The following is a 15,564-nucleotide window of genomic DNA, read 5'->3' on the forward strand; positions in this document are numbered from 1 at the left end:
TATCCTGATTTTCCCTTGGTGAGATCAGTCTGTCTGGTACTGGATAATCTAAATTCATCAAGTCAGTTATATGACAGATATTTTAAGCCTTTAAGCATCAATACAAGAGAATAAAGTGATGTATATCTCAAAATAAATTTGGGATAGTTTATAAGACAATTGATTTTCTTGTTCCTTATTCAATGACAGTACTTTGCATCCCAAAGCATTCTTTTCAAAACTGATTATTGGTAGAGGTCTGCTAAGCAATACAAAAAGGGCAGTTGCTCCAGGTAAGATGTATACACAGATATATACCATTATAATTCTACAGACCTTCATGGAGTTGTACCTTATTCCTGCCTGTGAAAGCAAACTAGAAGCAGATCTTTCCAGCATCTGTACGCAAAGCACAGTTTTCAGGACATGTAGAGAAATCCAAAAATGAAATTACTCTCCCATAACAGGTATAATCTGCAGAAGATTTGATGTGTACAGATACAGAACAAATCCTTTTATCTTATAATCAAAGATGATCCAATGTGAAGAGAAATGCATGAACATGTAGAAAATTATGACACTATACAATTAATCTAAGTTAATAAACAATTGAAAGAAAGAGAGCCTTTGCTCTTCAAGAAGTCAGAATGCTTAGAGTGTGTTTAATTTGCCATTAGTAAGCTTTCAGATCTATTTAAGTCTTTTTGTGTACACATATCACTCTAAACTAAACTGAAAAGACCAATGATTTAACATTACACAGTCAGTTAGCTGGATAATACTAAATGTTTTGGCATATGATTTTTTATGTAAGATAAGATTACGCCTTCTGCACAGGAGCTTTGAACCAAAAAATCATTGCTCACTTATACTGCAGGATGCTTTCACATCCTTCCAAGATGCCTGCAGCTCCTTTATGAAAGGATCATAAAAACCCAATATGATGTTTCCAGGTTATAAGATAAGGAAACTAAATATTAGGTATTAACAGTTTATTCAAAATTCTCACAATAACATCTATATAAATAAGTGTATTAACCAAAGCCACAGGTTTACTGCATGTTTTTTGGTTTTGTGATTTTCATTGTAATAATTTACATTTCTTTCAAATATTTAGATGAAGAATATTTTTGATCTAAAATCTAGGTGAAAGGATACAGCCAGATCATTATATGATTACCAAATCAAATCAATTCACCAATGAACCAAAATTAAATCCCCACAGCACTTGGAGTAATTTACAGAGGAGCTCCTCTCCAAAGTGTTTTTAGGGATAGTTACAGTGCTATATTAAACAGATATATGATTCCAGTAGTACATGCTGAGGCACATTTACTGCACTGGTGAATGTTTTGTTCAGTGGGTGCATCCTTATCTGTAACACTAATTGCCCTTCCTACTCTATGGGGCAGGATTCTATGGGGCTCTGACCTCTTCCTGCTCCTGATTCAGAGAGTAACTCAACCAACTGCTTAGAAAGTATTCCAGTCCTCTCCTTCACATAATTCCTCTAAGAAGTGACACAGAAAGAAGAAAGAAATAACATACTACAGATTGTAGTGTCACCCAAAGGCTAATATAGATTGAGCATGGCACTGCTACTCCAGCCACTGCAGTGGTGGCAACTTAATTTGGAGAGAATCTTACACAGTTCTCAGCACCTTGCCAGCAGCACTGGTTACAGGCAGAATGTCAGAGAGTGTATTTAGAGATGTTATCAAACATGAATATGCCAAAGGATGTGACAAAGTCTTACTGTAAGGAGCAAGCAATGGCAGCCTTCCTATTCTGTCCCTAGCACAGGCTGAGTGCTGTCACTCACATTGGTGGGGCAGCACAGTCCTACCAGGAATGGTTTAAAGGCAGGAAGGTGGAGCACAGAGGAACAGAGGCAAAGTGAGGATGATCCTGTATTTCTCCACTGATCTATTTTTTTGAATGACATATACAATGACAGAACTGTCAGTGTCTTTGTTTTTTCAGATCCAGAGAAGATCAGGGTAACTCAGCTACAATTTCAAAATACATATTTGTATTAAAAATACTGCGTCCAGGACAGAGAGGCAGCAGAATGTGTTGCTGCAGGAAACAAGCACCATATTCTTTAAGTATATTTCAGACCAAGAGCACACAGGATGAGTAATAAAGATCTTGAGATGAAATTAATTTTAATGTGTAGGAATATAGTAAAGTGGCTGAAGTGGGGCTTAAGTTTGCACTTTTGGCCTGACTGGTCTTTAATTTCATGGGTGAACTCCACTGATGCCCGAAGTAAATCCTGGTTAACATAAATGAAGGATGACTGTGCAACATAAGGTATTTTAAAATGAATTAATAGAAGTGCAGGTGATATCCATTAATTACTGTGGACAGTAAAAATAGCCCAGGTGGCTCTCACATGGGTGATGGAGCTGTTGCTTTCCTTCACTGGTTGCTCTAACTGCTGATCTGACTTATTTTTAAAAAACTAATTTTTCATTTAAACTTGATACTTATTAGCATCTCACCTACTCTGCCATTAGGTCTTTATCTCCTAACTTAAAGATTCACTAAATAAGAACTCTATCACTATGCGGAACAAGACTTACTGGATAATATCTATTTTTCTGTGATGCCACTTTTTAACTCTTTTCCATCTTTCTGCTCATTAATGATATCCTGAGCAGCCTGAAAACATGCATGTCATCACAGTGGTCCTAAGTGGAAGTAACTTACCAGCTAATTTCAAGTTTTCTGTAATTTCTCTTAAATACTTATTAAAAATTACGTATCAGTGAGCCAGCTCCTTTAAGTCTTGATTGTGAATTTTCAAGGGCTGCTGACACATGGAGATTTTTGAATTCTTCCTGGGCTGTCTCAGTGCAGAGCAATCACTTTACACATCCCAGCTGTGTCCATAAATCACAACTGAGCACATAGAATAACCCTGCCCCAACAGTTGATGTTAATACAGTGCTTAAATCTTCAAAAGGCCCATTTCACTCATTCTCTACTACCTGTTTTCTGTTGCATCTAATAAAGGTGGGAGTAATACATTGTGATTACAAGAAGGGGAAAGTTTTGCTCTACCATTTATTCACACTGCAGATTTGTGTTGGGGTAGGTATGCTGCACATGTGTTAAATGTTGTACGTTCTGAAGAACATGATGGTGGTAGCTAGAGTTTCTAGCTTGGATACAATTACAGTTTTGAATTTTTATCCTAACCTGCACCAGAGGATCTAAGGGCAGAGCTTTACAGAAAAAAGGTTCCCACTGTGAGAAAAGCTGTATAAAGAAAATCTTTTTCTTCTGATACACCTGTATTAAGACACTTATCTAGATTAGCACAGTCAGGAATTCTAGCTAGACAAGGCGGATACGTGACCCTGGCAGCATATTCCTCATGTTGCACAACTGCAAATCACCATGGAGCGTGCAAGGTCCTGGAGAATGAGGTCCCCTCACTCCAAAACACTGCTGTCAAAACAAAATACCAGTCTCACAATTAGAATCTGTATACTAAAAGTTTTTCATGCATTCTAAGCATCAAACATGAATTCATTAAAATTATCAAAGACCACGAAGAACTTTGTGTTTTTTTAGTGATTGCTGGACCAGTACAACAAAACCAAATTATTAAGCCTTCAATAAGTATAGACAACATAGAGCAGAAATAGGAGATGATGAGATGAAGGAAAATATGTCAGTTCCCAAACCCTGAAACATTGTGTAGTCACTTGTGAACTGGAAGGCAGCCAGACATTCCTACCTTAGAAGACTCCTGTTAACAGCCATGTATGCTATCACAATTCACAGCATTTTGCTCACCAGTTGAATACCCAGCACAGGATGAAAATTATTTCATTCAGACTTTCCATTATAAAGAAATACACCTGTAACTTAACTAATAGCACCCAACACAGAGAGCCTGGATCTAAAAGACACAGCAGGACACAACTGCTATGCTGCAGGCAGCTCAGCTGTTGAATAAGCTCCAATAAGCACCTGTAATGGGAACCCTGCTCAGGGAATAGCTATTGAATCAAAATGCCTTGTTGGTGACACAGGCCTTGTATTACTGGGTATGTGCTGCTTTCAGTGTGAGGTGCAGGAGAGAAGTCCTAAACATTTGTGGTCATAGGAAAATATAACACCTCACAGAAGCAGGACTTTGTGTTTAATTTACAGATACATCGGTCATGGTCACATGATGTTAACACACATTTTTATCTGAACTTGGTAAGAATCTCCTTACTTTAAATCCTTAATTTTAATCTGGTATGAGGTCTTTTAGGAGGGATTGCTCATTCATGTAATATAAAGATATATTTATAATGGTATTTCAAACCAACTAAGCTAAATGACACGTAGAGAGAAATGGAAGAAGCTTCTGTATGTGAACATTTAAACAACTTTCCATTATGCCAAGGGGAACAGGTGTATGAGCCCCTTTTTTTCACTTCAGAGATGGAAAGAACTTTGAAAAAAATCTCTTACTTTTTATAGCAAAACCCTGTTGGTTAAGAACTTTGCATAACAAGAGTTTTGTAGTGTTAGACAAACCTCTCATAAGTATCCACACTTACCACAATAAAAACTCAGTAACATAAACCTCAGGTTAAATAGTATAAGTCAGATGAAAACAAAATTTTCAGAGAATTTCTAATATCTCTTGCTTCTTTTTTTTTTTTTTTTTGTTGATATACTTACTGTACAGCCTATCTTTTTTTTTTTTTTTTTTTTTTTTTTTTTTTTTTTTTTTTTGTTCTGTGAATGAGCCTGTTTGTACAAAAGTTCCAAGAGACCACTGTAACATAATTGTTCATCCAGGAAAACACACCACTGTGTCAATGGGAGTGTGTTTCACATGCAGCTGCCATGGTGCCAACCATACCCTTCTGCAAACAGATACAGCACAATTAATTCTACTGAGCTTCTCCCTTCTCTCCAGCTCATTATCAGTGAGGAAGTGTGAGAACAGTAGGGCTCAGCAATCTTCACTTTGCCCATGTCTTCATCATTGCCTTAGGATAGAACAGATAAAATGTTTTAATGCAGAACAAACCAAACACACTGAGTTTTCACAAACTCAAATGATTTGTGAGCTCTGTAGCAATGGCCACTAAGGTGTATATTGTAGACATTGCACAAAATTAGTCAGTATCTATACAAGTAGAGCTGGTATGTTGTGTGCAGTTTTGAAAGGCTCTATGTTGAGGCTCTCAAATCTCCTGTTTTGGGGAGGATGTGTGTGTGTAAATTATGGTCTATAATGTGTGTAAATTTTGGTCTATAAAGATACAGAATTTCTTTCTCTTAGACAAAAAGAATGATGCTTGTCCTTCTAAACCATAGAATATATTTACATTTATGTTTATAATGACCCATACCTTACTCTACAAATCATCACACTAGGGTTGAAGTTGATGTGATAAGGACTATCAGAAATGGTACCAAACTGTTCCTGATATATTCAGATGTATAAAATCTACGAAGATGGAGCCAAAAGCTCCATCTCTGGGGTTGGTTTCTTCTCCTGACCTTGAAGAGGACATGGAGACAACAGAAATAAATATTTTCTTTTCCCCAAGGAAAAAAAAGACTAAGCAATTCAGGCCACACAATTTTGTTTTGTGTAGCAAACTCTTAAGGGTGTTTAATCAGCTTATTCATCCGTGTTCTTCCTTCCTAACAATCACCTTAAAAGAGCAATCTAATAACAAAGAATACACACCATTTAACTAGTGAATTTTTGCTTACCTACCACAATATGGTTATCATTAACTCACACATTTTGTATTTCTTCCCAGCTGTTAAGTGTGGGAATGATATTCACTAAAATTTTCATCTCCTCAGGCCTGTATATTTGTATATTCATAAAATTCCTGGTGTGCATCTTCTGTTTAGTGATGCAAGTAGCAATGAAAGCAACAGTAGCTTGTTCAGAGAAGGCTTATTGCACACGCTTTGGTTTTTCCTTATTTGAAAGGCTCTGTGATTTCACAGATTTAAAAAAATTAAAGGTCACTTCTTCCTGCAGCTTCCTCCAAAATAGCCTGTGGAAAAATGCAGCACAAAGCCTGAGTTAAAAGGTCTTCAATAAGCAAGGCAAAATGGAAAACCTGTAAACCTGTGAGACTCTTACCCTGTCACAAAATGGGTAAGACAATGAAAATGGAACTGAAAATATATTAGGTGTGACAAAATGGAACTTTTTCAGTGTGACTGTGAGAGACTGAGGCTGCAAACAGTTAAGGAAAAAGTCTTTTTGGATTTCACCTTCCTCCTAGGCTCCTGTAATCCATGCCAACATACTTCTAGTGTTACTTTGTTAGGCAGTAAGGTGAGAATGTGACAGTAAAACAGATGACCGGACATCCCATACTGGTCACACTTAATAGCAAAGTATTTTGTTTCAAAGATCTGTTATGTCAAGTCAGCTCTAGGTATTGCAGAAGACACTGCTAGCACAGATCATAAATAAAATGGAGAAGATACAGAAATCTCTATGAAATGCAAAGCAGTGAAGAAAGAACCTGCCTACTCTAAGAATTTTAATGGTATTATTCAGCCAGCAAAATAACTTGAATTGTAGACATTTGCTTAAATGTGTATTTGTCTTGTAGGTTTTCTAGAAAAGGCAGCAAGTGTCAACAGTTCAACTTTTACAGGTGTTTACTTAGGGCATCTAAGCAGGTTCATCTTTCAGTTGTAAGATGCAGCACACACACAGGCACACTTCACATTTCTTGGCCATCAGAGCAACGTGCTGCTAGAAGTCCATCAATTTTGATGCACAGACATTTGGGTAACTCTGCCAATCTATGCTGCCTCTCTTGGCCTGGTAGAAAAAGCCTTGCTCTGCAGTGCTGTGACATTGGGTTGTTTCTCTGTGGAGGTGGTGGCTGAATTACAAAAAAATAGAGGTAATCAGGAGCAGAAGAGTCTAGCAGAAGTTGGACCCAGTTCTCAGAGTAACACCCTCCTTGACTTTGGAGCTGGGATCACATTAACCAAATCAAAGAGGGCACTTCACAAAGGACTTGTTTTTCTAACATGCTCTGTGAACTCTCTTGTATATTCAGGTGCACATTTCCCTTCTCAGCTGCTTGTGCAACAAAGAACCTGGGTGCCTCCAAAGGCTGTCAGACAAGGAACATTCTCACCAGGACATTTGGTGCCTCCAACACTGATTGCTGGTCAAAAAAGGCCTACATGCCATTCCTACCAGCCTTGGAGATGGCCATGGGCTGAAGCAGAACATCATTTTTCCCTTCCAGAGCCATGTGTTAAGATCTACTTGTGACAGCAGGATAGGTTACATATAATTAGGGGAAAAAAATACTGCTATTAGGAAGCAAAAAAGATTCATTTTAAGTACTTGCATGCAAATTCTAACATTTGGGAGAAATGAAATTAGTTGTGAAATATGAACGCTTGCATTAGTCACAAACAATATGAGTGAGGAAGAGAATGCACAACAGATTTCTCAGATCTTACAGTCACCAAGGTTGTTATGTCCCCTCCTTTGCCTCCAATGCATGATGAGAAAAATCAAATGTCACGATGGAGGCAAAAACATAACAACATAATTTAATCCTGTGAGCTAACAAACATTGCAACAGTATTTACAATACAAATTAAAAAGTGGTAGTAAGATGAGGTGCAGCTAACTTGCAAGCAAGTCATCTTGCTGAAGTAGAAACTCTCTCTATCTTGTTCTGAAAAATACTGACATGATGGCATCCTAGAAATGATCAATGCCACAAGATCGATTGAGCACTAATAAACTTGACCAAGGTATTTTTCCCATTAGGAAAAACTGAAAAACATGTCGCTTGAAACATCAAAATTTCAGGGAATATTTTTAGATTAGTACTTAATTTGAAGATGTAAGAGAAGTACATAAATGGTATCAAAAGACAGGACACTCTTAAGGGAATTAATTGAGTTGTACATTTACACCAAGACACTATCACTTCCAGGTGCTGTTAGACAAAATGAAGCACTGAAAAAGCAAATCCATTTTGTTCTGAAAGAAAAAAAGATGAAGAATAGGAAGAATCTTGTGTCCTGTGAAAACATATTATAGTGATGATTCTAAAATATATAAATGAACAGCAGAAAAATCAGAATAATTATAACACCACTGTTTGAAGTCAAGGAAGAAGAAAGAAGCTGATCAAAGAAGCTGAAAGGCCTTTGACATGGGAAGATGCTACTTCTGCTGAGTTTTCAGAAGATGTGATTAGAGCATGCCAGTGGCCAAGAATGCAGACAATAATACTCCCTAGCAGGTGCCAGAAAGTTCAGCCTCCTAAGGGCAGAGAAGTCTGGACTCTGTGAAGAGCTGCAAAGACTAAAATTTGCTGTATAAACAGTAGCAGTCACAAATGACTGATTTTATTACCTGTCTTCAGGAATAAACTACACCTAAATTTTTTTTATGTTGAAACATTTTTAAATTGATGCAAACAGCAGAAGTATTGCTTGCTGATCAAACATCAATTTATTTTCATATGAAAGTGTAGCATGATTTTAGAACATTAACTATACTATTTCTTTGCAATGAACAGTTTAGCCAATATGCAATGATTTATTCATCAATTACCTCATGTCAATTACAGCAGCCACTAATATTTAATTAGGAGTTTAGATAAAACTGCCAGAAGAGAGGCTTAGAAAAAGTGTGTGTGTGTGTGTTGTGGGAGAGGGAGGGCATTCCTGGAACACAGCCTGTGCTTGCTAAAAGCCATCCAGAAACCCACATGATGATATCCACCTCTTCAGAGCAACAAGGGCAATGGATGGCAGGTATCAGCAGAGGAAGAGGAGAAAGGAACAAAAACCAGCAAACTGGGCAGAAGAGAGAGACAGGTCGTGAGCTGTTAATTTTCCACATCTTCCACATCCTGATCTGGATGGAGCCTGAAGGAACTCTGCAGAAAACACATACTTTGCAAATAGATCTGGTAACTCTGTTCTACATAAGAACTAAGAGGTATTTTAATTCCACTACAAATAAAACAATTAAATCTTTGTTAAATCACTGAACTTGACTGCCAGTGGAGTTAGAGTGCCATGAAAAAACCCAACATATTGGATGAGGAGCTTATGCTGTTTCCAGACACTCTACCCAGAACGGGAGAGTGAAAGAGCTGCAGGAGTTTAGAAGAAACATTATTACTGATTAGACTGCTTCAGATAATTGTAGTAGAATGTGGCTCTGCTTTAGCAACAGCAAAGTACAAGACCACATTTTCTCCTTCTAAAGGTGAACTTCAAAATATTTTGAGAGGCAGTAAAAATTTTCATGTATGGTGTTAGAGCTTTACTCATACCTACTCATACAAGGAAAAATTAAGATTGTTGACTATTATGGGAGAAAGAACTTGAAATTTACTAAACCTGTCAGTTTCACGTGCTTTAGGTTTATCAGAAATTTTAAAACTGTCAGTTTCATGTGTTTGATGTCTGCTAGAAATTGACCGAGACCGGCAGTTTTCTGTTTGGAACTGCCAGAAGTATTGAGAGCTACACCGAGCCGTGTGCCCTCATAGCTGCCCGCTCTTCTCCCAGCCGCGAATGTACAATCCAAATGTTATAACCAGACACTGGAGAAAGGCACAGAAAAGACTACAACAAAGACTAGGAGAATTTACTGACCAAACGGTGATGGACGCTTGTCATTAAGCATGAAAGACAAGTCTCTTAAATGATTTTGTCATGAAGGAGGCACAGGTGGTCCAGACAGTAAGTGCCGATCCGGAGGCGTTTGCTCAGGGCCATCCTCTCCCTCAGGGCTCCATCCTGGCCGTCCAGTCCCTCACGGCATCCCCCGTGCCCGCAGGCCGGGCCTCAGGAGCCGCTTCCCGGGCTGGGGACGGGACGGAGCCCCCATCCACCCCGTGCCGTCCCCTCAGCTTGAAGGGCGGGGAGCTCCTGAGGCCAGCGGGGACGCGGTGCCCCGTGCACGGCCTTCTCTCCCGCCCTCATCCCTGCCCGGAGAGGGGTCCGGTAGCGGTGCCCCGCAGCTGGCGAGATGCGCCTCACCTCACTTCACCTCGCCTCCCCTCGCCCTGCGCGGCCGTGCACACGCGGTGCATCACTTGAAACAGCCGCATTCGCCTTTCCTTCCCCACCAGCGGCCAACGCAGCGCGGCGGCAGCGGGGAGCGCGGGGCCGAGCCCGCTGTGTCCCAGGGCGCCGCCGCCCCGTCCCGGCGCTCACTCACCTCCGCCGCGGCGCGGCCCGGCCAGAGCAGGGCGAGCAGCAGCACCGGCGCCAGGCGGCCGGGGCAGCCCCCGCCGGCCATCCCCCCTCGGCGCTGCCTGCGCGGCGTCCCGGGGCGCTTCCACTCTGCCCCCCTCCTGCCCTCCCGTGGTTTTGGCCTGAGGGTTCCTCCGCACCCGCCTCGGCGCTCCCGGGTCGCGGCCCCGCCCCGGCCACCCCTCTCGTCCACCCCCTCATCTCCCCCCGCGTGCCTTGGGCAGCGCTGGCAGCCGCCGCCCGCCCGTCCGTCCGTCCGTCCTCAGCGGGCATGGAGTGAGCGAGGTGTCGGGGGCTTTCCCGCCTGAGAGCTGAGGTGAGCGCCGCGGACGGGCAGCCCCGGGCGGGGGCACCTGGCTCTCCTCGGGACGGGGCTGGGCAGCGCGCTGAGGGGCAGCCCCGTCCCGGGACAGCGGGAGGTGTCCGGGTTGCCGGCCGGCTCCGTCCCCCGCCGCTGTCAGGGCGCAGGTGGTGGGAGCCCCGAACGGCGGCGGGAGCGGGGCCGGCACCAGCCCCGGGCGCCGCCCGAACGAGGCACGGGGTGCGCTCCCCGGAGCGGGGGCGGCTCTGGGTCCCGGCGGGGAGGAGGGCACGGTGAGAGCGGCCGACAGCGAGGCGGTACCGGGAAAGCGGCAGCAGCAGCAGCCGGGGCTCCCAGCGCCATCCCGCCGCTGCCGGGGCGCTCCCGGGCGCGGACCGGAGCTCCTTCAGCAGCGCTTTCCGCTCCCCCGAGTGTTTTCTTTATGAGACAGAGGAAATTCCCAGAGGGAGCAAAATGCTGCCCCACCGCATAAATGGAAAGCAGCGAGAAATGTTTCTCCTCAAGGTTTCCACCTAATATGATAAAAAGCTTTTGCGAACAGAATTGTGATTTGTGAAGTGTCGGCAATGTGTAATGTTTGTCACATTTATGTTATTGACAGAAGTGCTGCACGCTCAAGGTAACCTTTCACCAAACACAGTGCTGTTTTGAGAAGGTGCAAACTTAGAAAGCATGCTGGCAGTGCCAGCCACAGCAGCCTTATCTTCTCTGTAGTGTTCATGGATGCTAATACAGGAAATCCCATGTTACAGCTTTTATTTGCACTAAAAGTGATACAGCAAAAGCAACTATATATTAGATGTGTATAAATTTAGGAGTATTAATGAAATACAAAGGTAAAGGCTTTTGTGAGCAGAAAGCTAGCCAGAGAGCTTTGTAAAACAGCTTCTCTGACAGGCACAAGAGTAGAGCTGAATCTCTGCTCAGTAGACCATACTCAACCTCTAATGAAAACTGCTGTGAAAGCTGGTTAGCAGAAGTGACTTTTCCAAAAAGTTTGGTAGTGCCAGTAAGAACATGCTTCAGGAGGAGGTGAGCATCATCTTCAGAACCAAAGATCTTGTACATAGCAACATGGTAAAATGACTTGACTCTAAAATATCCAATATCTGTGAGAGCATGCTGTTATAGACAGCAAGGTATGGAGAGAAAAGGAAAGAATTCCTCTGGTTTCAGGCCAGATTGGTGGTGACCATGTAGAAGAAATAGTATCCACTGCTGGAATTTAACATGAGAAGTACTGGTGTTAGAGAGAAGGTAGTAGACAGTTATTTATACAAAAGTGAGAACAAAAGGTGCATATGCTGTCTATGAGACAATGAAGTCAGAGCAAATGAGACTACAGTGGAAGAGAGTGATCAGTCCTCTGAAATGATGACAATTTCAATGCAAAATGCCCCAGATCTCACTATAAAGAAGACAGTACTCAAAAGAAGAGCTGTTGAATACTATGCCAGTGAGTTATTGGAAGAAACAGACGAAAGCAGGCAGACCACTGTTAGGGGCAGGGAAGGAACTCATGCAGAATACTGAGTGAATGAAACACTGCTATAATGAAGAGATACTAAGTCAATTTTCAAATGATGAAAACCCTGTGTGGAAATTAAAAAAAAAAAAAAAGTCAGCAAGCTCAAAGCAAAAATGTGAAAGTGCTAACAAGGGAGATGTATCAATAAGGCTGTATCAAAATATTTTAAAATAATCCTCTTCACTTGCAGAACCACCTCCTTCACTGACCTTGAGCAGCTGGCTGCTAAGTGGCTCAGCTGAATGAGAGTTTTGTCTGTTTATAGTTAAGAAACAGCAAGTAATGTTGCACTCTAAGATTGTCACATAGAAGCATACAGGCCTTTATGTGAGTCTCTAGGTCAGATCCATGACTCCAAAGGAGCACTGAGCTGCTGCACAGGTAAGATCAGCCACTGATGTTCTCCCACTGCTCAGCACTGCCATCATGGGCAGTGTCCATCCACAAAAAGCCTGTGGAACCTTGATGCACAGTGTTGCCGATACTGCTGTAATCCATGAAATTATCCAACAGCTACAAACTCAGACAATCTTGTATGTCTGAACAGCTGTCCAGCTTATTATCAGTTGTGCCAAAATGTATACCTGCAGGTGCCTGTAGAGGTACTTTACAAAAATCCAACAAAAGCACCAGTACTTGAACACAGGAGTACAACCTTAATTCTAGAAAGCAATTGAAAGATGCATCTAATTGAAGTTTGTCTTTTTCTACAGTAACTGATACTTAATTACTTTAACTTTGGTTTTGTTTCTTTGGTTCTCTATGGTAAAGAAAGGATAATACTATTTTTGGGAATATTTTTGTGGGAAACATTAAAGTTGTATTTAGTATAAAGTGCAAAGTTTTATAGAACACTGTAAATGAAAAAACAGGACTTATTGGAAAGGATGGAGAGAGTACTGAAAATGTCCATCACAAATGAGGCAGAAGTCCTATGGAAAACAGCATATATGTTCACAGACGTCAAATGATGTCCTAATTATATGCATAAAAGAACCACATTAAAACTGAGCACACAACCCCATTTTTTATTTCACAGCTTCTGAATCCTTACTTTGTAACTTCTGTGGTATTGTTGCACATGACATTGCTTCCTTTGGATGCAATGAAAATACAGTTAGGACTGCTCTAATTCTTTTTACCTCAATAACTGTAGCTGTGTGTCTGCCTCAAACTATGGCTCATTTAGTTCTTTAGCAGAGTTACTGAGAATGAAGTTGTCTTGCTTCTTGATTCCTGTCTAGAAAGTAAACATCTAGATTATGTTGTACTGCCAGCTTTTCCCCTTCTCTTTTCTGAGGTGAGGCTTGGTGATGTCATGTGAAATCTATTCCTTTGGTGGCAGTGAGTGTGCTATCCTGGGGATATTTTATTGAGGTAACTGTTGTGATTGCTTCAAAAACATAAAAAATGAGATCAATTTGACACATCAATCTAAACAAAACCTTGTATTCTTTCTGTTATTGTATTAGCTACTGAACAATTCAACTTGTTCGGAAAATGATGGGGTTTAGATAGCCATGACAAAATAACAAGCAGAGGGTTGCAAGTCTACCACTCATGCATTAAGTATTACTTCAAACTGTGTCAATGGGTTGGATCAAAATGGATTTTAATTTGAAAATAAAAGTTTCGCCGCTAATACAAAGCAAATGTACCAAATATAATTTTCTTTTTTATTTTCTTCTTAATTTTCAGAAGCTGTTTGTATAATTAAATAATGAGATGGATAGTGGGCAAAAGGAATACATTTCTGCAAAGTCTCAACACTTTATGACTTGGATTTTCCATTTGAGGCTATCAGTCCCTGCAATATTTTATTGCCTCACAATTTTGCTTATATTGTTTATCTTACTAATGTAAAAAATCAGTGAGGTAGGAATGCAGTTGGAATATTATTTTTTTATTAGAGATGTTGTTATTTTTTTCTTTTCTTACAGATGGGGAACTGGGGCACAGCAAGACTGTAAGAATTTGACAGATGAATGGAGTACTGTACAATGCATATAAAGAGTGATCTTGCAGCTTGGACTGGCTGCCTTTAGGCTATTTATTCATCAGTCAGGGCACAGCAGCTTCCAATGTCTCCCCTTAGTACTGTGGGATTTGGATATACTGTGCACACACACAGGAGTCAATATTACTTATAGATTAGTTCTGGTTAGAAAGATGCCACACTATCAAATAATAGAAAGCAAAACAGTAATGTTTCAGGAACTGTACCCTCACGTGTTTAACAAACACATGGCTGCTGCCTGAACAGCTATCAGAGAGCAGCCAGTTTGCTGCACTTCACATCCTTACTCTCTGCTCAGGAAACTTCTCCAAAGGAAGCAAACCCCTGTCAATTCATACCAGTCAGTGTTCAGTTTCCTCAAAATTGTTTCCCACATTTGGAACACTAGAGTGCTAAAAAGCAGAAGCCTGTGATAACCTGTGCTAACCTGGGAGAAGCCCAGCCCTTAAACCCTCAGTTTGAAATAACCCTCAGTGTGACTCATTTGCCAGACATGCCTTATTACAAAGGATTGCAGCTTCTTTTTTATTTGGGGCATAAGGGAGTTTGCACATGACCTGGCCCTGTCTCTGGATTTCTGAAGCTCGAGTTTCCAAAAAGGTTGGAGCAGCAAATAAAACTGTCGGACCTAAGTAATTGGTCAGGGATGCACTATGTATGCAAATTATGTATGCAAAATTTGGCTGTGTGAGACTGTGGAGGCCTCTGGTCAGTCCTGCACACAGAGTTTCTGGAAAAATTGTAGAAAAAATGTTCTAAAAATAAAGTGAAAAACTCTAGGTGATGTCCAGTGATTGCCATCCATCTATGCATATGGGTAGAGCTCTTAGCTCAAATGCATATGTTTTATTCTGCATTCAGAGTGGTCTTCCTTTTGCTCAGATGCTGGCACAGACTGGTCCAGCCCAGTTTGCAAAAGATGCTGCTGCTCGGTCAGGTCTTAAAACTATAACAAATACTTTCTTGAGGTTTTTTTTAAAGTTCATTAGGTTTTTTTACTGTACATGGGTATTTCATCTTTTGTCTCAATGACTTTAACTGAAATGGTGGCTATGAAAACTTAAAAAAAATAATGATGCAAGATTCTCTTTGTTCATTATTTTATACACAGAATGAGGACTATCTTTACTAGGCTGAAATCTTGTACCCCTTTTTATGTGAATCTGCAGTTTCATCATAGTCCCCTTGAAATAATTGGATTGCTGATAAAATAAAATGTGGCCTGAATAGGAAGAATATAATGTAGTGCCAACACAAAGCTGTGCAGTGTAACATGTACAAATGGTTAAGACTTATTTTTGGTTTTCCAGCAATTATTCATGTGTATATTGGATGTATATTTTAATAGAAACAGGTTCAGAGGGGAAAACAACACCAGTATGGAACAGTGTTTATAGACCATCCACAAACAGAAGGAAAGAGAAGACCTGCCATTTAAAGAAAAAAGAAGTGCTGCATATACAAATC

General features: G+C 40.9%; 1 protein-coding gene across 1 annotated transcript in view; it reads right to left on the bottom strand.

Annotated features, from left to right (window-relative positions):
• Positions 1 to 10,276, bottom strand: part of COL4A3 (collagen type IV alpha 3 chain) — a 52,150-nt gene extending 41,874 nt beyond the window's left edge. The window contains exon 1 of the mRNA XM_058031172.1: positions 10,196 to 10,276. Within this exon, the coding sequence (XP_057887155.1) occupies positions 10,196 to 10,276 (81 nt within the window). The remainder of the gene's footprint in view (positions 1 to 10,195) is intronic.
• Between the last annotated feature and the right edge of the window lie 5,288 nt (positions 10,277 to 15,564).

This window comes from Melospiza georgiana, chromosome 10, assembly GCF_028018845.1.
Source record: "Melospiza georgiana isolate bMelGeo1 chromosome 10, bMelGeo1.pri, whole genome shotgun sequence".
Taxonomy (NCBI): Eukaryota; Metazoa; Chordata; class Aves; order Passeriformes; family Passerellidae; genus Melospiza; species Melospiza georgiana.